Here is a 23,693-nt window from a genome sequence, read left to right on the forward strand (position 1 = left end):
CAGAGTTTTACAATGCCTCATGGGATGTGTAGTTCCGCAACAGCTGGAGGGCCGTAGTTTGAGGATCCCTGGGTCACTGAAGGGAAGGTTTATGTTTGGCATCAGATTGCAAGGTTTTGGTGCAATCAGATTGTATATTATATAGGGAGCTTTAGATTATTACAACAGTGCAGTTTTGCTTTTGGAAGATTCATATCTCCCCGTTATTTAGGTTTTTTTATGCATCTTCGTCTGACTCTTTAACATGAAGGCCTGGGATCGGAGGACTGACCTCACATGTTGTCTCCCAGCTCCTGAGTGTGCAAATAATCAAATACCAGAGTCATGTTTTTATTCCTCTTATATGCTCCATTAGACCAGTCATAGATGGTGCCAATTTCTTTCTTGCAACCACGGGTTGCAAGAAAAAAATTTGCACGATTCCCCCATCAACACAGACAATGCTGACAGGGGAATCCCTCCTGCTGAGACATTGTATACTCCCAGTTTGGAGCAGGCAGGGGAAGCCACCCCCGCTGGGAGAAGACAGTGATTATTGCTAGCAGCTATAGCAGCCACTAGCAATAACTGCAAGCAGTGGTGGCTGGTCATATGGGGCGCCACCCCCCCATCCATGCGTCCATCCCCCTAATCTACATGCGGGGCACTGGACACATGGGAGTTCAATGGGGCTTTTTTTATAACCATGTGATTAGAGTCAGAGGCTCTCACAGGCTAAAAAAAAAACAAAAGGGTGGGCTCGGGGCACAGAGCAGTGCGCCCGAGCCCACCCAGTTGTGTGACAATAGCGAATGAAAATTCGCTACTGTCACACGGATCCTCCTCCTGGCCAATGAGGAAGCGGGTTTTGAGACCCGTTTCCCGATTGGCCGAAAGGAGAAGCCATGCCACTGGGCAAGGAGGAGGAGGGAGGAGACGCAGAAGACAGGGGGGAAGAAGCCGAAGCCGCTGCCTGCTGCTGCATCCAGGCAGGGTGAGTGAGCGGGGGGGGGGGGGGTCCTGCTTGTCCTGTCCTCTCCTCTCCCGTCTCTCCTGTTTCGCTGTGGTCCGGGGTGGGGGGATGGTGTGCGGCCTGGTGTGGGGGGGGGGGGGGGTATGGGGCGGTTGGTCTACCGCAGGCCCCCCCCCCCCAGCCCATGGAGCACCAGCCGCCCGTTGGCTGCAAGTAAACCCAGCAGGCTGATTTTGCACAAGTTGATTGATCAATTACTTGGTACATTCAGCCTGCCCACACAAGGTTCGAATTTTGGCCGCTTGCTGCCAAACCAGCCGAAATGTGAACCGCCTATGGCCGGCCTTGCCTAACATTACCTACAATTACATAGTAACAAAGTTGCACAGTTACAAAGTTACACAATCATATAACTACATAGTTACAGAGTTGGTAAGGTTGAGAAGACACTGGTCAATCCAGTTCAATGTGTTTGTGATGGTGTATCCATGAGGACCGGTTCACACACCACATGCAGTCCAGTGCATTTTTTTTTCTACATCAAAAATGCATGGACAGCAAGTTACATGGCTTTCAATGGCAAAGTTCACATCATTGCAGTGCGTTCCAGTAAATTCAACTAAAGTAGAACGTGCTGCATTTTTTCAGCAATGAACTGAACTGGAACGGAGCAAAATGCACCAAAAACGTACAGGAATGCATCAAAAATGCACTGAAATGCATTACAGAAAAAAAAATTATACAGGAGACTTTGGGGAAAAAAAAGCAGAGAAAAAAATACACTAGAGTGCATTAAAAATACACTGGAACGCATCAAAAACACGCATGCGGAAACGCATCCGGACTGTTATGTGTATGTGATCCGGCCCTGAGAAGGATTGGCCTAGGGTAGGAACCCCATCAAGTTTTATTGCACATTGCAGAGATTTCCTTTCACTTCCCACCCCACAGAGTCAGACACAACATGAAGGGAGAGGAAATCTCTGATATCTGGGGAAATTTATTTTACTTGTCCCTGAAACTGGAAGATTTTCCCTCACTTCCTGTTCTGGTGACCGCTGTAACATTTTGGATTTCCCAACACTTCTTGTCCTAGTGACACCAGGATAAATTGAGGGGTAAATCTCCCAAGCGGTTTTCTTAAAGATTATACATGTATAGAATTGCTTTGCTGCAAATATGTTTCTGTTTTGTGTTCAATACGTTTTTATTAGACTGTCAGACAGAACATTCAGAGCCCATTCACATTAGCGCGACTTGTCAGGCAACTTGTCAGCCTGACAAGTCGCGGTAGGTCGCGGTCCATTGATTAGCACAGGACCCGTTCTAATAGGAGCGACACAAGTCGCTCCGACTTAGAAAAAGGGTCCTGTACTACTTTGGGGCGACCTCTGAGCGACTTGCATAGACTTCCATTATGTGAAGTCCCTGCAAGTCGCGCCGAAGTCGCGGTGCACGCGACTTCACAGGTCGCCCCCCGAAGTCGTGTCGCCTCAGTGTGATCATTTTTGAGACATTTGTTACCAAACTGTGCAACCAAATATTACAATATAGCACACAGCTACCGAAAATCTGCCGCAGAGAACTTTTATTGGTGTATTATACGATGTGATCGGGTCTTTTATTTATTGCTGATGTTTTATTATCAAAACCAATTAAATCAAACTATCAGTAATTCACACTTCTACGACTTCGACCGCGACTTGTCAGCCTGACAAGTCACGGTCCGTCACGCTCTCATTGTGCGGTACAGGAGCCGTTCTAATAGGAGCGACACAAGTCGCTCCGACTTAGAAAAAGGGTCCTGTACTACTTCGGGGCGACCTGGAGGCGGCTTGCATAGACATTAATTTTATGAAGTCCGTGCAAATCGTGCCGAAGTCGCGCTGCACGCGACTTCACAGGTCGCCCCCGAAGTCGGAGCGACCTAGTGTGAACCGGCACTAATAAGAGTGAGCCCCGGTTCACACTTCTGCGAGTGCCGGGTTCGCATGTAATGTCGGAGCGCACTGCTCCGACATTACATGCGATCAGCTGTGCGGTGCGAGTTTAGCCATACAGTTTGTATGGCTAAATTCGCATCGCACCCGGAGCAAACACGCACAGGAGGCATTTTTGCAGCCGCATCAGGATCGGATCGCACAGCGGTTCACACTTGTGCGATCCGCTCCTGTGCGAACTGCACGATCGCACCGCTATATGCGATCAAACTGGGGGTGTCGTTAAGATTACATCGACACCCCCAGCGTATCGCATATGGCAGTGTGAACTGCCGGGGGTGCGTGTGCGATGCGGGAACAGGCTGCGAATTCGCAGCCTTCCCGCATCGCATAAATGTGAACCGAGCCTGAATGTGCCTTATGTTACACGGTGTTGTTTTTTCTTGTGGAATGCTTGTTTTGTAACTTTTGTATGTTTTCTTAAATAAATAAAAATAATTCTCCAAACAAATAAAAATCTAAAAATCTACTCTTCTGTCTAACTAAATCTTCTCCCGTTATATGATCTATGTATGGATCTCTCTAGGTTTCACAATTGCCCGAAGTTTTGCGTTTTGCTTAAAAAGTGTGGGTTGGAGTTTGGCTTCAATTTGTTAGTGTATCTAAATCTGCTAATCTAACACTCCTCTGGTCCCACCCTCCACATGTGACAATGCTGCTGTCCTAAAGTTCCCCCTGTGCTCCTTCATCCAGAGAGGGTGCACTCTAATACAAGAGGTGTGTTACTGGCCAGATCACCAAGTAAAACCAGAGTGGTAAAAAGCTAGTGATGCACTGAAATTTCAGCCACCAAAAATTATCGGCCGAAAATTGGATTTTCAGCATTGTGGAGAAAGAAAAAAAAAGTGCCAATAAAGGCTGCCGAAAACGACTGCGATTTTACAGAAAATTTACCTTGCTTATAGTGTTTTTCATAGGTCACTTGACTCAAAAAATGCATCAAAAACGCAACAAGGGGTGCATTTTTAATGCGTTCTTGCTGCGTTTTCAATAGATTTCAATAGGGAGGTACGTTTTTGGTGCAGTTTTCTAAATATGTCCCAACAATGCAGCAAGTATGATTTTTAACACTGCTTCAAAAGGTGCCGATAATGGCCGGTAAAAAATTCATATTCATTTAAATTCATGATAATAATTAAAATGTTGAATACAATTATTTATAAATATATATATATATATATATATTTTTTTAAAAACCGCCAATTTCAGTTTCGGTTTCAGCCAAGTGCATCCTGAATTTTCAGTTTTGGTATCAAAATTCTCATTTCAGTGCACCACTAATACGTAGAATTTTTGTATATGCTGGAGCATGGCAATATATAGGGAGAACATCTAGGGCCCTCCATGTACGAGTAGGGAAACACATTAATAAGATCAAACAAGGTAAAACCAACCATAGTGTCCCTAGGCATTTCAGAATCGGCCACCAGCGTAATCCAACTGGCTTGAAATTTTGGGGCCTAGAGAAGGTGGTGCGGCACTGCAGGGGAGGCAATTACATACGCCAACTCAGTCGCAGGGAATCCTATTAGATTTACCACACGCACGTATTAACGCCCGGAGGTATTAATGTAGATTTTGATTTGAACTGTTTCATTTCTAATAAGTAGGGGTGCTATTTATTTATTTATTTTTTATTATAATTTTTCGGTTTTGTATATTGTGTTATTTGATTGATGTTTTTTGATTATCTATGGGGGCCGCAGTTCACGTCACACTCATATATATATTTTTAATTTATATGTATTCCAAACATATATTTTAATTTTATTAGTGTTTTATTCCGGTTTTATGGTTATATGTTCAGCTTGTGGTAAGCGGGCATCTTTTTTACCCTTTCCGTTGTCGCCAGGATGAGGAGTAGGTCTCCCTGTAAGGAGGGGAGCGTGGCGGCAATCTCCCCTTCCTGGTTGCATGCTTTGGCCTCCAGTTGCTAAGCTATTGTATATTTAATTAGCGGGGATCTGACGCACTTCCAACCCCGCTGATGAAGTCACGCCCACTGACGTAACGTGTAAGGGGGGAGGAGTTCTGACTGTCTGCATTTGGCACTGTGACAGTGCCTTTCTTGTAAGTAATTTTACCTTGCAATACTTTAATAAAATGTGTTAAAAGACAGAGAGCATCAGATAATTTCTTATTTTATATGACACCGGAGGATCCGTCCAAGCTGAGCAGGGATTTCTTTGTGAGAAACCGAATCATATTAATTGGCCTGGTGACCCCTAGTGGTCGAATAGTGGAGGTGAGAGGCAGTGTGTTTCTTGGTGGATGGGCTAATACACAAGGAACAACATTGCATGGAGGGTTTTTCACCTTTCTTCACTCAAGGCCTCCTTCCCTGATGATTTACCTGCTCATGTTTGTGGACTTTTATGGATTGTATTAATATTTTACTTTAATCATTTAGATCAGGGATCCTCAAACTGCAGCCCTCCAGCTGTTGCGGAACTACACATCCCAGGAGGCATTGTAAAACTCTGACATTCACAGACATGACTAGGCATGATGGGAATTGTAGTTCCCCAACAACTGGAGGGCCATAGTTTGAAGACCCCCAATTTAGATCATTTATGCGCTGCACTACTTTTCTATGTGTAATAGAATTTAAAGGGATGCATATTAAAGTACTTCAAAAACGATTAATTTAAAAAGATATATATATATTTAATTGTATTATATTCATCTTTAATATGCATCCCTTTAAATTTTATGTACGGTATTAGTGGTGCACTGGAATGAAAATTTTGGTACCAAAACTGAAAATTCAGGATGCACTTGGCTGAAACCGAAATTGAAATTGACGGTTTTTAAAAAATATATATATTTGTATATATGATTGTATTATAATCATTTTTTAACCGTTTGCCTACCGCCGCAAGTAGATTTACTGCGGCGGTCAGCCCCTGCCAGGCAGAGTGACGTCAATTAACGTCACTAGCCTGGGAGGGTCTGGGGAGCGAGCGCGCGCCCGCGGAGGCGCGCTCCCGCTCCCGCGCGGTCACGGACCCCCCCGCGCGTGTGACCAGCGGACCCAATGTGCGCTGGTCACTCGGCGATCGTCGGGGAAGAGGGAGAATGTCAGGCAGCTTGTGTAAACAAGCCACCTGTCATTCTCCTCGGTGTAAAGACACTGATCACACGGATCTACTATGTAGATCCGTTGATCAGTGTCCTTACAGCTCAAGCCACAGCCAATCACAGTAGAAAGCACGCCCCTAGGGACACACACAGCCCCTCCCTCCCAAATAAAGTTAACCCCTTCACTACCAGTGTATTTTTACAGTAACAGTGCATATGAATAGCACTGATTACTGTAGAAATGTCACTGGTACCCCCAAAAGTGTCAAAAATGTAAGTCAAGGGTCCGATCTGTCCGCCCCAATGTCGCAGTACCGCAAAAAAAAAAAATCGCAGATCACCGCCATTACGCGTTAAAAAAAAAACAACAAAAATGACAAAAATCTTTCCCTTTGTTAGTAAACGCGATAACTTTTGCGCAAACCAATAAAAATACGCTTTTTGCGATTTTTTTTACCAAACATAGGTAGGATAAAACAAATTGGCCGAAAATGTTAAAAAATTTTGATTTTTACATTTTTTTTGGGGAATTTCATATAAAAAAATGTGAAAAATATTGCTATTTTTGCAAAATTGTCGCTCTTTTTTTGTTTATAGCGCGTGATCAAAAAAAAAAAAATCGCACAGGTGATCAAATACCACCAAAAGAAAGCTCTGTTTGTGGGAAAAAAAGGACGTCAAATTCGTTTAGGTACAGCGTCGCACGACCGCGCAATTGTCCGTTAAAGTCACGCAGTGCCGAATCGCAAAATACCCCCTGGTCTTTTAGCAGGAAAATCCTCCGGGGCTTAAGTGGTTAAAAACTGGTCATTTCGGTTTTGGTCCAGAATTTAAATTTCGGTACACCACTAGAAAAAGCCTAAAAATAGAAAAACAAATGCAGCCACCACATCTAATGATTGTAAGCTGGAATATAGTACATTCTTGGATTTCAGTTTATTACTTCTTTAAGGAATTTCCTGGTTATGTTCAAGAGCGAATGGTTTGTGCACATGTGTGTCCTCTCGGTGTGTGATACCTCTGTGCTGGCGGTCCGTCCATAATGATATTAATCCAGAGGATCTGCATGGCATTGAGGGGGTTCGGCAGGTTCATGATGGTCGATAAAGTGATCAGACTGAGTGCCGAGATACTCCTGGAGAGAGATTCGATGGGATTCAATGCATAAAAACAACACCAGCTTCATCATATTTCTCACAATTTCATACACAGACTTATACCAGATAGTGCAATCACCATTTTTGCTGAACAACTACTGTGAGAAAATCACTAACGGGACAAGCTATATTCAAGCCATATACACAGCTCAAAAAAATGAAAGGAACACTTTGAAAACACATCAGATCTCAATTGGGAAAAATCTCATGCTGGATATCTATACTGGTATGGACTGGGTAATGTGTTAGGATCTATACTGGTATGGACTGGGAAAAGTGTTAGGAATGAAAGGATGCCACATCGTTTGATGGAAATGAAAATCATCACCCTACAGAGGGCTGAATTCAAAGACCTCCCGAAAAACAAAGTGAAAAAATGATGCAGCAGGCTTGTCCATTTTGCTAAAATGTCATTGCAGCAACTCAGAATGGTACTCAGTAGTTTGTATGGTCCCCACGTGCTTCTATGCATGTCTGACAATGTCGGTGGGAAGCTCCAAATGGGATGAAAGATGGTGTCCTGGGGTATTCCCTCCCAGATCTGGACCAGGGCATCACTGAGCTCCTGAACAGACTGAGGTGCAACCTGGCAGCATCGGATAGACGGAAACATAATGTCCCAGAGGTGTTCTACTGGATTTAGGTCAGGTGAGCGTGGGGGCCATTCAATGGTATCAATTCCTTCATCCTCCAGGAACTGGCTGCATACTCTCACAACATGAGGCCGGTTATTGTCGTGTACCAGGATGAACCCAGGACCCACTGCACCAGCATAGGGGCTGACAATGGGTCCAAGGATTTCATCCCGATACCTAATGGCAGTCAGGGTGCCATTGTCCAGCCTGTAGAGGTCTGTGCGTCCCTCCATGGATTTGCCTCCCAGACCATCACTGACCCACCACCAAACCAGTCATGCTGAACAATGTTACAGGCAGCATAATGTTCTCCATGGCTTCTCCAGACCCTTTCAGGTCTCTCCCATGTGCTCAGGGTGAATCTGCTCTCATCTGTGAAAAGCACAGGGCACCAGTGGTGGACCTGCCAATTCTGGTGTTCAATGGCAAATACAAATCGAGCTCCACAGTGCTGGGCAATGAGCACAGGGCCATTAGAGGACGTCAGGCCCTCAGGCCACCCTGATGAAGTCGGTTTCTGATTGTTTGGTCACAGACATTCACACCAGTGTCCTCCTGGAGGTCATTTTGTAGGGCTCTGGCAGTGCTCATCCTGTTCCTCCTTGCACAAAGGAGCAAATACCGGTCCTGCTGATGGGTTAAGGACCTTCTACTGCCCTGTCCAGGTCTCCTAGAGTAACTGCCTGTCTCCTGGAATCTCCTCCATGTTCCTGAGACACAGCAAACCTTCTGGAAATGGCATGTATTGATGTTGGAGGAGTTGGACTGCCTGTGCAACCTCTATAGGGTCCAGGTATCGCCTCATGCTACCAGTAGTGACACTGACCCTAGCAAAATGCAAAACTAGTGAAAAACAAGTCAGAAAAGATGAGTAAGGAAAAAAATGTCAGTGGCCTCCACCTGTAAAACCATTCCTGTTTTGTAGGTTGTCCCATTGTTGCCCATCTAGTGCACCTGTGGTTCATTTCATTAACACCAAAGCAGCCGAAACTGATTAACAACCCCCTCTGCTACTTAACTGACCAGATCAATATCCCAGGAATTTAATTGACTTGATTGTATACTCTGATTAAAAAGTGTTCCTTTAATATTTTTGAGCAGTGTAGTAAGGGAATGGGTAAGGACTCACATAAAAGTCTATGAGGTGGTATCAAAAAGTTTAGAGACTAGTTTTGTAACACGCCACCAGATGGCAGCACAAGGCTGCATACAGTCACAGGGAGCATCGACCTTCATAAGTCAGCATGCCAAAAGACATCGTCTTGTGTATATCGGGAGCTGTGCAACTGGTGCTATTCTGACCATGTGTGTTACCACGTCTGCGATTTCATCATAAACAGCAAGTTAGAACAAAAAACAAATGTGAAATTCTGCATGAAACTGGGCAAATCTGCCACAGAGATGTTTACATGATTCGGCAAGTCTACGCCGATGGTGCAATGAGTCGTTCAAGGTGTTTTGAGTGGCATGTGCGCTTCAAGAGCAGAAGAACATCACTGGAAGTCTAATAGAGATCAGGAAGACCTTCAACAAGCTCAACCTAGACATGTGCGGTACATTTCATTGCAAATTTAAATTCGGATACATTTTTCATTATTTGGAAATTTGGATGTATCCGAATTTCTGAATTACAATAGTAATGAATTTAAACAAATCCAAAAAAACAAAACAACATTTCAGACAAAATTAGAATTCGAACAGTTATTTGAATCAAATTCGAATAGTTTTCTAATCAAATTCTAAAACCATTTGAATTCAAAAACTGTTCAAGTTTGTTTCAAAAAATGTTCAAATTTTAATTTTGTCCGAAATTGTGTTTTGTTATTTCTGATTCATTTAAATACGTTACTTTTGTAATTCAGAGAATTGAATTCTGATTTCTGAAGAGAATAAAAGAAGAATAGAAAAAAAAAAAGGAATAGAATAGAAAAGAATACAAAATAAAAAAATAGAAAACAATAGAATAGAAAATAAAAGGGATATAATAGAATATAAAAGAATAGAATAAAAAATAATATAGTAAAACAGAACAAAATAGATTATAAAATAAAATAACAGAACTGAATAAAGGGATACGTTTCAAATACAATAAATTTGAATACAATAAATTTGAATACAATTGAAAAGAATAAAATGGAAAAGAAATAAAATAGAAAAGAACAGAAAAAAAAGAATAAAAAAAAAATAGAAAAGAACAGAAAAAAAGAATAAAATTAAAAAAAAATAGAAAAGAACAGAAAAAAAGAATAAAAATAAAATAAAATAAAAAGGAATATAACCTACTTCTGAAATTTGAATTTGAAAAATCACATAAATTCAAATTTGAATAGAAAATAATAAAATAGAAAAGAATAGAACATAATTAAAAAAACAATAGAATAGAATTTAATAGAAAAGATTATAACCATTTCCAAAAAATTTGAAGAGAATAAATTCAAATTCGAACAGAATAGATTAGAATAGAATATAAACGAAAAGAATAGAGAAGCATAGAAAATAATAGAATAGAAAAAAAAAAACAATAGCATAGACTAGAAAGAATATAACCATCTTCCGAAATTCAAGTTTCAAATACAATAAATTTGAATTAGAACAGAACAGCATAAAATAGAACAAACAACCAAAAATAATAAATCTAAGAAGAATATAACAATACAACTATTTTCTGAAATTCAAATTTCGAATAGAATAAATTAGAATTTGAAAAGAATAGAATCTATTAGGAAATAATATAAAAGGAAATAAAAGTATAGAATAGAAAAAACAATAGAATAGAATGGAATAGAAAGATTATAACCATCTTCCAAAATTTGAATTTCAAATAAAATAAATTTGATTTCGAAAATGAATTTGATTCTAATGCAATCAGAATGGAATTTGAATTGATTCTAATTTTCCCAATTCTACCAAATTAGGAAAATTCGAATTGATTAGAAATACCCGAAACTAATTCCAAAAACAAATTCAACAAAAATGTAACTAAACAAATTTATGTAAATACCGAATCAAAAATTTTTTTGCGTTCTTCACATGTCTAGCTAAACTCCTAAAAATATAGAATATTCGACAACTTGTGCATGATGATTGGCGGAGAAGAATAGCGCGTGCCACTCATAACATCCCGACCTCCTCATTGCAGCATTGCCGTAATCTTGCTGAGTCATGTAAACGTCTCTGTGGCAGTTTGCCCAGTTTCACGCAGAATTTCACATTTGCTTTTTGTTCTACCTTGCTGTTTATGATGAAATCGCAGACGTGGTAACACATGGTGAGAATAGCACCAGTTGCACAGCTCCCGATGTACACAGGACGATGTCTTTTGGAAAACTGACTTATGAAGCTTGCAGCTCCCTGTGACTGTGTGTGCAGCCTTGTGCTGCCATCTGTTGGCATGTTACAAAACTAGTCTCGAAACTTTGATATATAACCTCGCATTTATAAAAAAAAAATAAACTGTTGGGATGACCGTGACAAACATTTGCCCATCCTTGTTGAATTCTGGATTTTTCTTACTACAGTGATTTCCTATGATTTTTAGCTCCATCTAGTGGCCAGAATAGATGGAGGTCTTTCAGAAAAAAATCTGTCATTATGACCACTAGATGGAGCTGACAATTATAAAAAAATAAATTAATTGAAAACAGCCAGGATTCATCAGGGATGGGCGAATGCTTGTTACATTCGTCCAACAAACATCTTATAAATCTCGAAGATCATTCGTTGTGCATAAAGAGGAGCTGTCATTTCTTACATATCACTTTTCAGTTTTATCAAATTCCCTAAAAAAATTGGTATTCCTTTCAAATGTTTTATCAGCACATCCCAGCGAGCGGTCAGCTCTGGGGACACCACATAAGGAATCCATATAAACAAATACTTGAGAACGGTGAAGGCGGCACTTACGTGCTGAGCTGGAAGCGGACAAAGTTTTTGATGTTGTGGAATATTCCTTTCCCTTCTTCTATGGCGCTCCTGCAATGAGACAAATTAATACCGTCTGTGAGCAACCAAACCACCAACCAGATAGCAGGAGGAGCTTCAACTGAGACAACGCAGAACACCGTGGTGTGTCCTCCCATCTGTGCATCCCGCCGTATAAGAGTGACACAAGGCTTTTGTGCCCAAGTTTGGAGTGTGCACACAGGGAGGATGGACTTAGTGGGTGGAGTTTGGAGGGTGCACACAGGGAGGATGGACTTAGTGGGTGGAGTTTGGAGGGTGCACACAGGGAGGATGGACTTAGTGGGTGGAGTTTGGAGGGTGCACACAGGAAGGGTAGACTTAGTGGGTGGAGTTTAGAAGTGAATACAGGGAGAAAATACTTATTTTGTGGAGTTTGGAGGGTGCACACAGGGAGGATGGACTTAGTGGGCGGAGTTTGTAGGGCGCACACAGGGAGGATGAACTTAGTGGGCGGAGTTTGGAGAGTGCACACAGGGAGGATAGACTTGGTGGGAGGAGTTTGGAGGTGTACACAGGGAGGATAGACTTGGTGGGAGGAGTTTGGAGGTGTACACAGGGAGGATAGACTTAGTGGGCAGAGTTTGGAGGGTGCACACAGGGAGGATACACTTAGTGGGCTGAGTTTGGAGGGTGCACACAGGGAGGATGGACTTAGTGGATGGGAGGTGTGAGAGTGCACACAGGGAGGATGGACTTAGTGGGCAGAGTTTGTAGGGTGCACACATGGAGGATGGACTTAGTGGGCAGAGTTTGTAGGGTGCACACATGGAGGATAGACTTGGTGGGAGGTGTGAGGGTGCACACATGAAGGATGGACTTAGTGGGCAGAGTTTGGAGGGTGCACACATGGAGGATAGACTTGGTGGGAGGTGTGAGGGTGCACACAGGAAGGATAGATTTAGTGGGCAGAGTTTGTAGGGTGCACACATGGAGGATAGACTTAGTGGGCAGAGTTTGTAGGGTGCACACATGGAGGATGGACTTAGTGGGCAGAGTTTGGAGGGTGCACACATGAAGGATGGACTTAGTGGGCAGAGTTTGTAGGGTGCACACATGGAGGATGGACTTAGTGGGCAGAGTTTGTAGGGTGCACACATGGAGGATGGACTTAGTGGGCAGAGTTTGGAGGGTGCACACATGAAGGATGGACTTAGTGGGCAGAGTTTGTAGGGTGCACACATGAAGGATAGACTTGGTGGGAGGTGTGAGGGTGCACACAGGGAGGATAGATTTAGTGGGCGGACTTGTAGGGTGCACACAGGGAGGATAGACAGTGGGTGGAGTTTGGAGGTGTACACAGGGAGTTTAGACTTAGTGGGCGGAGTTTGGAGGGTGCACACAGGGAGGATGGACTTAGTGGATGGGAGGTGTGAGGGTGCACACAGGGAGGTTAGACTTAGTGGGCGGAGTTTGGAGGGTGCACACAGAGAGGATAGACTTAGTGGGCAGAGTTTGGAGGGTGCACATGCGGAGGATACACTTAGTGGGTGGGAGGTGTGAGGGTGCACACAGGGAGGATGCACTTAGTGGGTGGAGTTTGGAGGGTGCACACAGGGAGGATTGACTTAGTGGATGGGAGGTGTGAGGGTGCACACAGGGAGGATAGGATTTAGTGGGCAGAGTTTGGAGGGTGCACACATGGAGGATAGACTTAGTGGGCAGAGTTTGGAGGGTGCACACAAGGAGGATGGACTTAGTGGGCGGAGTCGGAAGGGTGCACACATGGAGAATACACTTAGTGGGTGGGAGGTGTGAGGGTGCACACAGGAATTATTGACTTAGTGGGTAGACTCAGCGGGTTGACACGGAGGATGGCAAAGGTGTGTCCTCCTCCTGTGGGAGCTCAGCGGGCTCTATAGAGTCCACGCTAAGAGGCTCTGTCATTTATAATCTCCTTAAAGGATATTTTTTTTGTTGGGTTTGGAGGCAACAAAAGGATCACATTCCTTCACAGATCATGGCTTTAATCCAGATTTGATGAGAAATACTAAACCGTCAGATCTCACTCTGCAAATTCAATCCAAATAATCCCTAAATTCGGCAGGATAACCAGAGAAAAGGCCGGAATAGATTTCCCATTCTGTAACCCCTCAAGGGCGGGGCTTTCTGTATGACCTATGACATTGGTCACCACATTTCTGTCTGTGACACCGGAGGACGGGGATGATGGAAGTGTCTAAGTCATTATATTTAATGAGGGGGCGGTGCCTGATCTGTGTACACAGGAGGCACTTCATGTAGAAGTCAGGTAAGCGTACTCATCGGACAGGTGGTGTGCGGGGGAGGGGGGCTATCCTGCCATTATACTCAATTAACTGGCAGTACATATCCGTTCCGGGACATTAGCGTTGTGTAATGAGACAAAGTGTTCTCTGTGCCGCCAGATAACAGTGTGATCCCCGCCACAGAGCAAACACACCGCCGGCAGGAGACGCGAACCGCACATAATATTCATCGCTTGTACTTCACTCTGTACCAATATTTACTCAGATCTGCAGAACATCGCACCATCCCATCTACACCCTGACCAATGCATACTACTATATATGCTGCAGATTATTCCATCACTGACCTCTGGAGGGATCTGCAGAACATCGCTCTGTCCCATCTACACCCTGACTGACACACACTACTATATATGCTGCAGATTATTCCATCACTGACCTCTGGAGGGATCTGCAGAACCTCACACCATCCCATCTCCCACCTGACAGATACATATGAATATATTCTGCAGATTATTCCATCACTGACCTCTGGAGAGATCTGCAGAACATTGCTCAATCCCATTGCAGTCCTGACAAATACACATTGATATATTCTACAGATTATTCCATCGCTGACCTCTCTAGAGATCTGTAGAACATTGCTTCACCCCCCTTCCCCTCCTGAAAGATACATATTGATATATTCTGCAGATTATTACATCACTGACATCTCTAGAGGTCTGCAGAACATTGCTCTATCTATCCCAACCCCCTCCTGATAAATAATGACATATTCTGCTGATTATTCCATCACTGACATCTCTAGAGATCTGCAGAACATTGCTCCATCTCATCCCTCTCCTGAAAGATACATATTGATATAGTCTGTAGATTATCCCATCACTGACCTCTCTGGAGATCTGCAGAACATTGCTCCATCCTATCCCCCTCCTGACAAAGAAGGAAATATTCTGCTGATTATTCCATCACTGACATTTCCAGAGATCTGCAGAACATTGCTCCATCCCGTCCCCCTCCTGAAAGATACATATTGATATATTCTGCAGATTATTCCATCCCTGACCTCTCTAGGGATCTGCAGAACATTGCTCCATTCCACCCCTTCCTGAAAGATACATATTGATATATTCTGCTGATTATTCCATCACTGACATCTCCAGAGATCTGCAGAACATTGCTCCATCCCATCCCCCTCCTGAAAGATACATATTGATCTATTCTGCAGATTATTCCATTACTGATCTCTCTAGAGATCTGCAGAACATTGCTCTGTCCCCCTGATAGATACATATTGCTATACTCTGCAGATGATTGGATTTACTTACATAATGGCGGAGAAATCGTCATCAACCAGGATCATATCTGCGGCCTCTTTACTGACATCTGTTCCGGTCTTCCCCATCGCCACACCGATGTCAGCGGACTTCAGAGCCACCGCGTCATTCACACCATCTCCCGTCATCCCGACAATGGCGCCTGTGCGCTGCAGAGCCTTGAAATACAACATACAGCACAGATAGACTCAGACAACCGGCAACTTATAATGTACAATGATTTTAACTTGTAAGCAACAAGTGTCAGAAAAAGGCTTAGTCTTTAAAGAGGAGTTTCACTCAAAAGTGGAACTTTCGCTTAGCTGTCTCGTCCCACCCTCCGGTGCCACATTTGGCACCTTTCAGGGGGGAGCGGGTACCTGTTTATGACAGGTACCCTGCCCCCACTTCCGTTGGACCTCGCTGTGGCGAGGTACGTCAGAAGTTCGGCCCCCTCCTCCTCCCTCTGCTTCTAGGCCAGTATGAGAGAGTAGCGCCTTCGCACGGCTTCACGGCCGGGTTTCCTTACCGGCAATGGCGGCAGCAGCACCCAACAGCCAATGAAAACATCGGCTGCGGTGCCGACATCGCTGGACTCTAGGACAGGTAAGTGTCCGAATATTAAAAGTCAGCAGCTACAGTATGTGTACAGTATGTGTAGCTGCTGACTTTTAATTTATGGAGGGGGGGGACGACGACGACGACTCCGCTTTAGGCTCCATTCCATTCACACCTGAGCGTATCATTTTCAGGCTTTTTTTGCAGGTGTTTGGAGGAAGTCATTGACATCTAACAAAAACACTTGTAATCTGCCAAAAAAAAGAGGCTCATGTGCTTTTCTGAGCTTCAGGTGACTAAACGTTCATATTAGTGATTGACCCATATCGGTTTTTTGTTGCTGTTACCGATATTTTGGCCATTGAATATCGGTATTGGCCGATATTTTTGTACATTTCATTTTTTTTTTTTTTTATCACTTGACAGGTATCACTTGACTTGGCTGTTTTGAATGCTGTCATTTTTTTTAATCAGGCATCACTTCCGGGTTTTTGCATGTAGACCCGATCAGAGCCGAATGCAGCTTTGATCGGGTCTTCAGCGGTAGGATGCCCGGGTCTCCCGGTGGGACGGGAGACCCGGGCGAGCCGCGGAAGGGGGGGGGGGGTGTCCCATCCAGCTCCTTGTAATGACAGCTTCTCAGCAGCATCAGTTGTCATTACAAGACAGCCGACCGTCGGCTACGGACGCCAGTACCGTGTTGCCTCTAGCTTGCACTTACGAAATTTCAGCAATGTCGGTCACCTTGGTAGCCGATTCCGACATATCGGGGAAAGTGCATATCGGCCCCCGATATATCAGCTTTGCCGATAATCGGTCGATCCCTAGTTGATATGTGAACCAGGGCCATTGAAATGAATGGGATTTTGCTTGTGTGGCATTTTGAGACTTCAGAGATGAGCGTTTTACGAGCTGAAAAACACTCAGGTGTGAACAGGGCCTGAAGAGGTTAAACTGCCCTCCCTTACAGACAGAAGTTCAATCCTTTCATCTAAAACATGGGTGTCCAACCTTTTGGCTTCTCTGGGCCACATTGAGTGTAGAGAAATTTTCTCGGGCCGCATATAAAATATAAACTATAGTTAAGGTATATAAGTAATAAAACGCCGCCGTGCCCTTCCCACGCTGCTGCCCCCCTCCCCCAGCACTAATTTAACACAACTAGAGGATGATCCCTTCCGAGGCAGCCTCTGCCTACAGTTCGTTGGAAGCCGCTGTGGCCGTGCCCCGACCCGACTTCCTTCTTCCCCATGAAAAATAAATAAATTGTCAGGGGGCAGTGGGCCGCATTGCCTGGGGCTCTGGGCCGCAGGTTGGACATGCCTGATCTAAAAGAACAAAATGATACATTGTAAAACATTGTGTTTATGGTTATCTAGCAGCCTTAACAATGTTGATAGTTATCTAGCAGCCTTAGCCCCCGTTCACACTGGGGCGACCTGTCAGGCGACCTGGTCGCCTGACAGGTCGCCGTAGGTCGCCTTCCATAGAGAAGCTGCGGACCCGTTCTAATAGGAGCGACACAAGTCGCTCCGACTTAGAAAAAGGGTCCGGAGCTTCTTTGGGGCGACCCGGAGCGACCTGCATAGACTTCAATGTTATGAAGTCCGTGCCGGCCGCTCCGAGGTCGCGGTGCGAGCAGCGTGCCGCGACCTATGATGTCGCCCCGGCAAGTAGTGTCACCCCAGTGTGAACGGGGCCTCAACAATGTTGATTTTTTTTTGGCAGCCGTATGTGCGCAGAGAACAGCTCTGTAAGTGCCGGTTCACATTTGTGCGATGCGAGAAGGCTGCGAATATGCAGCGTGATCCCGCATTGCATCCGCACCCCTGGCAGTTCACACTGCCATATGCGATACGCTGGGGGTGTCAATAAAAAATTAACGACACCACCAGTTGCGATCGCATATCGCAGTGCGATCTGCAAGTTCGCACAGAATCGTATCGCACTAGAATTCAGCCATACAAAGTGTATGGCTGAAATTTGCACCGCACATGAGATTGCATGTAATTTAGGAGCAGTGCGCTCCGAATTGCATGCGATCTCTGCAATCGCACTAATGTGAACCGAGGCTAAGAATCGAGGACATGCCATTTTAGGATCGGGGGGGGGGGGGGCTGAATCGAGATCGATTCTTTTAACAAATAATCATGCAGCTCTAACAGTTACCTTGATAATCTTCAGTTTGTGCTTCGGGCTGGTGCGGTAGAAGACAGAGACCTGGGAAGACACACAGCGCCGTTATCTACAGGACGTAAAAAAATGGTAACAACATAAACCTGAGACAGTCAGAGATGTCACACAGACCTTGGTGACCACAGCGGACAAGGACGCTTCATCCAATGCATCCAACTCCTCCCCTGAAATGGCTTTAAGGTGCCCATTGGACAGACCGATACTTCTTCCTAGAAAAGTGCCAAAATGTTAGAGAAACGTTTGACAAAAAAGCACATTAAAGAGGCACACCACCCAGAATGGAGATTTCAATGTGTACTGGATGCTGGAGAGGTAATGCGTTTGTTACCCCAACATTTCATAATCCTAATATGTACCCGCTGTACCCTGCACTTGTATGAGAATTTATCCTGTTCTCTTTGTATTGCTTCCTTTGTGTGAAATCCCTGGTGATCCTGCCAGTCCCTCTACTTTCCTTTTAAAAACTGACCACACTAAGCAGGAGAGCACACTGTGGTCAGTTCTCTAGCTATGTTGGGAACTCAGCCTGCTCTCCTCCAATGATCAGACTTCTCCTGACACGCCCCCGCTGCACAGCCATTTACTGGGAAGCTCAGTGTACTGCTGCTTCTCCTCCCCCCAGTTCTGATGCAGCTGAGAACAGAGGGAATGCGATCACTTCTAAAAAATGGAAAAAGGACATTTATCATCTTTTTTATTTTATTTATATGTATACATAAATGTTTTGCCTTTCGTTTATTTTTTAAACTGAATTGGTTGTTTTACAAGGTGATCGTTTACAATTAATTTAAAGCCACAAATACATCACTTATGGACTCTATTGCTGACCCCAGCTGTACCTATTATGAGGGGTTCCCACCATCCCGGTGCTGATTTCCTCGGTCTGTACACCTGCTGTGCCCATTATGAGGGGTTCCCACCATCCCTGTGCTGAGTTCCTGGGTCTGTACACCTGCTGTGCCCATTATGAGGGGTTCCCACCATCCCTGTGCTGAGTTCCTGGGTCTGTACACCTGCTGTGCCCATTATGAGGAGTTACCACCATTCCTATGCTGAGTTCCCAGGTCTGTACACCTGCTGTACCCATTATGAGGGATTCCCACCATCCCTGTGCTGAGTTCCCGGGTCTGTACACCTGCTGTGCCCAATATGAGGGGTTCCCACCATCCCTGTACTGAGTTCCGGGGTCTGTACATCTGCTGTGCCCATTATGAGGGGTTCCCACCATTCCTGTGCTGAGTTCCCAGGTCTGTACAACTTCTGTGCCCATTATGAGGAGTTCCCACCATCCCTGTGCTGAGTTCCCAGGTCTGTACAACTTCTGTGCCCATTATGAGGAGTTCCCACCCATCCTGGATATTTATAGATTGTTTATATTACGTAGAAGACGGCCGGAAAAAATCCAGGGACGGAGCAGGGTCAGTAATTGGCTCAGGCCACCAGTCTCCAGCTGTAGCTGAAATCTCCCTTTTGGGTGGAGTGTTCCTTTAATACATGTGTTATTCTCTCTGTGATAGTTTTTCTCACATTTATAATAAAGAATGAATACAATGACCAACATTCCAGAAATGTATACCCCAATGGTGTCCTGTGATCACAGTCTCTGAAATGAATTTTCTGGCGTGAGATCGGAAGCATCGCGCAATGTTTGGAATAACAAGATCCAATCAGATGGGAATAACAAACAGGACGACTCCTACTCTTAAAAGGGACACCACACCTAGATTTCTATCATACATATGAAGATTTGAGGGATTAGGATTCACATGGGGGGGGGGGGGGTGAGTACATCTGTACAAACTGACACAGGAGGCACCGGCCTTCATATACATTGTAACCCCGCAGAACACTCAACATTAGATTCTGAGCCGTGTCACTGGAAATGGCCAAAAAGGGGATTTAATTCAATGTAACAAACGTGGAGCGCAATATGAAGCAACAGTAGGATAAAGCCTTAGGATGACAAGAGTGGACGAAGACTTAGGACAGCAATAAGGGAATGAAGCCTTAGAATAGCAACAGTGAGATGGAATATTAGGTTTAAAATAGTGAGCAAAGCCTTAGGATGGCACGAGTGGGGAGAAGTCTTAGGATGGCACGAGTGGGGAGAAGTCTTAGGATGGCACGAGTGGGGAGAAGTCTTAGGATGGCAATAGAGGGACAAAACCTTAGGATGGAAATAGTGGGAAGAAGCCTTAGGATAGCAATAATGAGGAGAAGTCTTAGGATGGCAATAGTGTGATGAAGTCTTAGGATGGCAATAGTGCGATGAAGTCTTAGTGTGATGAAGTCTTAGGATGGCAATAGTGTCATGAAGTCTTAGGATGGCAATAGTGTGGTGAAGTCTTAGGATGGCAATAGTGTGGTGAAGTCTTAGGATGGCAATAGTGTGATGAAGTCTTAGGATGGCAATAGTGTGGTGAAGTCTTAGGATGGCAATAGTGTGGTGAAGTCTTAGGATGGCAATAGTGTGATGAAGTCTTAGGATGGCAATAGTGTGATGAAGTCTTAGGATGGCAATAGTGTGATGAAGTCTTAGGATGGCAATAGTGTGGTGAAGTCTTAGGATGGCAATAGTGTGGTGAAGTCTTAGGATGGCAATAGTGTGGTGAAGTCTTAGGATGGCAATAGTGTGATGAAGTCTTAGGATGGCAATAGTGTGATGAAGTCTTAGGATGGCAATAGTGTGATGAAGTCTTAGGATGGCAATAGTGTCATGAAGTCTTAGGATGGCAATAGTGTGGTGAAGTCTTAGGATGGCAATAGTGTGATGAAGTCTTAGGATGGCAATAGTGTGGTGAAGTCTTAGAAAGGCAATAGTGTGGTGAAGTCTTAGAAAGGCAATAGTGTGGTGAAGTCTTAGGATGGCAATAGTGTGGTGAAGTCTTAGGATGGCAATAGTGTGATGAAGTCTTAGGATGGCAATAGTGTGGTGAAGTCTTAGGATGGCAATAGTGTGGTGAAGTCTTAGGATGGCAATAGTGTGATGAAGTCTTAGGATGGCAATAGTGTGATGAAGTCTTAGGATGGCAATAGTGTGATGAAGTCTTAGGATGGCAATAGTGTGGTGAAGTCTTAGGATGGCAATAGTGTGGTGAAGTCTTAGGATGGCAATAGTGTGGTGAAGTCTTAGGATGGCAATAGTGTGATGAAGTCTTAGGATGGCAATAGTGTGATGAAGTCTTAGGATGGCAATAGTGTGATGAAGTCTTAGGATGGCAATAGTGTCATGAAGTCTTAGGATGGCAATAGTGTGGTGAAGTCTTAGGATGGCAATAGTGTGATGAAGTCTTAGGATGGCAATAGTGTGGTGAAGTCTTAGAAAGGCAATAGTGTGGTGAAGTCTTAGAAAGGCAATAGTGTGGTGAAGTCTTAGGATGGCAATAGTGTGATGAAGTCTTAGGATGGCAATAGTGTGGTGAAGCCTCAGGAGAGCAAAAGTGGTGTGAAGTCTTAGGATGGCAGTAATGGGGTGAACCCTCAGGATGGAAATAATGGGGTGAAGCTTTAGGATGACAACGGTGGATGAAGCCTTAGGATTGCAATAGTTGGGTGAAGCCTTAGGATGGAAATAGTGGAGTGAAGCCTTAGGGTGGGAAAAGTGGGATAAAGCATTAGGTTGGCATTAGTAGAATAAGGCCTTAGGATGGCAATAGTGGGACAAAACCTTAGAATGGCAATAGTGGGATGAAGCCTTGGGATGGCAATAGTGGGATGAAGCCTTGGGATGGCAATAATGTGGTGAAGTCTTAGGAAGACAATAGTGTGGTGAAGCCTCAGGAGGGCAAAAGTGGTGTGAAGTCTTAGGATGGCAGTAATGGGGTGAAGCCTCAGGATGGAAATAATGGGGTGAAGCTTTAGGATGACAACGGTGGATGAAGCCTTAGGATGGCAGTAGTGGGGTAAGGCCTTAGGATGGAAATAGTAGAATAAGGTCTTAGTATGGCAATAGTGGTGTGAAGCATTAGGATGGCAATGCCTTTTTTTAGCCTGACACTGTGATACTGAAGTCATGTTTAAGTGCAATACTGAGAACATGATGCGGATTCCTACAGGAAGATCTTCCACAACCAGCAGATCAAAGTGCACCTGTCATGGAGGTTGCCAGATTTGACATGTCCTTAGATGGCCACCTGTCATGTTGATCCTCTGACTCCAACACCTTGTGTCTCTGAACTGGAACACACATGCAGATAGAGAGGTTGGAGTAAATTCAGAACTCCGGATCTGCACACTCTTAAAGTACTGAAAGCAGAGGATCACAATGGCAGCCAGGAATCCAGTAGGTTTCCGACTCTATGAATCTGTATAATAAAGAAGTTTAGGATTATCCGAAAATAAATTGCTCAGCGGTGAATGTTCCGGATCATTAGGATTAGCAGTTTGGTTCTATTAATGATACAATTTGCACTCATCATATGGAGAGAAGATACATCCCTTGCTCCGCCCTCTTTAGGACAATGACAATTCTAAGCTGTGGCGCGCACAGCATCCGCTCACCGATAGCCTGAGCCGTCTCCAGCGCATCTCCCGTGATCATCTTGACGGACACCCCGGACTCCAGAAGGATTTGCACTGCTTCGCTCACCCCACTTCTCGGGGGGTCAATAATTCCAATCAGCCCCAGGAACATCAGCATCCCCAACTCGGATCCAGAGGCCAGCGCCAGCACTGTGGAGGAGGAGACAGATCTCAAATTAATATATAGAGCCTGTACAAGTCCCTGTCTGTAGCGACGCCGTTATCCAAGCCTGCAGCTCTGTAGTGTAGTCACTGCCCGGCCCACTGACACATGGCTGCCCCTAAAACAGTTTCTGTTAGGGATGCACCGATTACAAGTATCGGTAACGGCGTCAATACCAAGTGTTTTCTTAATACTGAAACCGATACTTTGCTGTGTGATTTGCGTCAATATAAAATGATTAGACGCTAAATCGCACTGCAAAGAACCGCATGCTATTTGAATAGAAATGTGGTGCGATTCCTGTCTGAAACGCATGCGATTTTTCTCACCGCTTCTGTGTGTGTGTGTGTGTAGAAAGAGAAAATCGCCATCTGGCTAGGCAGTTTATTAAAAATGTTTGAATTCACATTAAAAGAGGAGTTCCGCCCCCCCAGGAAATAAATTAAAAGCCAGCAGCTACAGACACTGTAGCTGCTGACTTTTAAATATTAGAACTTACCTGTCCAGGGTTCCCGCGATTTCTGCACCCAAAGCCGATTTTAGTATCGGCTCTCGGGTGCAGCCGCCGCCATTCAAGGTAAGGGAACCCGGCAGTGAAGCCTTTCGGCTTTACAGCTGGTACCCTACTGTTCATGTGCGAAGCGTGCTGCGCTTTCTAATTGGCTCGGCATCAGAGGAAGAAGGAGGGGGGCCAAACTTCCAAGGGACAGCGCCGCGGCGCTGTCTCCTGGAAGTGGGGAAGGGTACCTGTCAAAAACAGGTACCCGTTCCCCCCCCCTCCCCTCCCCCCTGAAAGGTGCCAAATGTGGCACGAGAGGGGGGAGGAAGCATATAAGAGGAAGTTCCATTTTTGGGTCGAACTCTGCTTTAAGTACAGTTCAAATGCAAAATCTGTAAATAGAAAACAAAGAACGCACCAGCCTAGC

General features: G+C 44.6%; 1 protein-coding gene across 1 annotated transcript in view; it reads right to left on the reverse strand.

Annotated features, from left to right (window-relative positions):
- Positions 1-23,693, reverse strand: part of ATP2C2 (ATPase secretory pathway Ca2+ transporting 2) — a 138,813-nt gene that overhangs the window by 12,466 nt on the left and 102,654 nt on the right. The window contains exons 18-23 of the mRNA XM_082270788.1: positions 22,584-22,754; positions 18,195-18,292; positions 18,057-18,107; positions 15,342-15,508; positions 11,729-11,797; positions 7,052-7,168 (exon numbers count right to left, since the gene is read on the reverse strand). Of these exons, the coding sequence (XP_082126914.1) occupies positions 7,052-7,168; positions 11,729-11,797; positions 15,342-15,508; positions 18,057-18,107; positions 18,195-18,292; positions 22,584-22,754 (673 nt within the window). The remainder of the gene's footprint in view (positions 1-7,051; positions 7,169-11,728; positions 11,798-15,341; positions 15,509-18,056; positions 18,108-18,194; positions 18,293-22,583; positions 22,755-23,693) is intronic.

Source organism: Pelophylax lessonae, assembly GCF_965119305.1.
Source record: "Pelophylax lessonae genome assembly, chromosome: 10".
Lineage (NCBI taxonomy): Eukaryota > Metazoa > Chordata > Amphibia > Anura > Ranidae > Pelophylax > Pelophylax lessonae.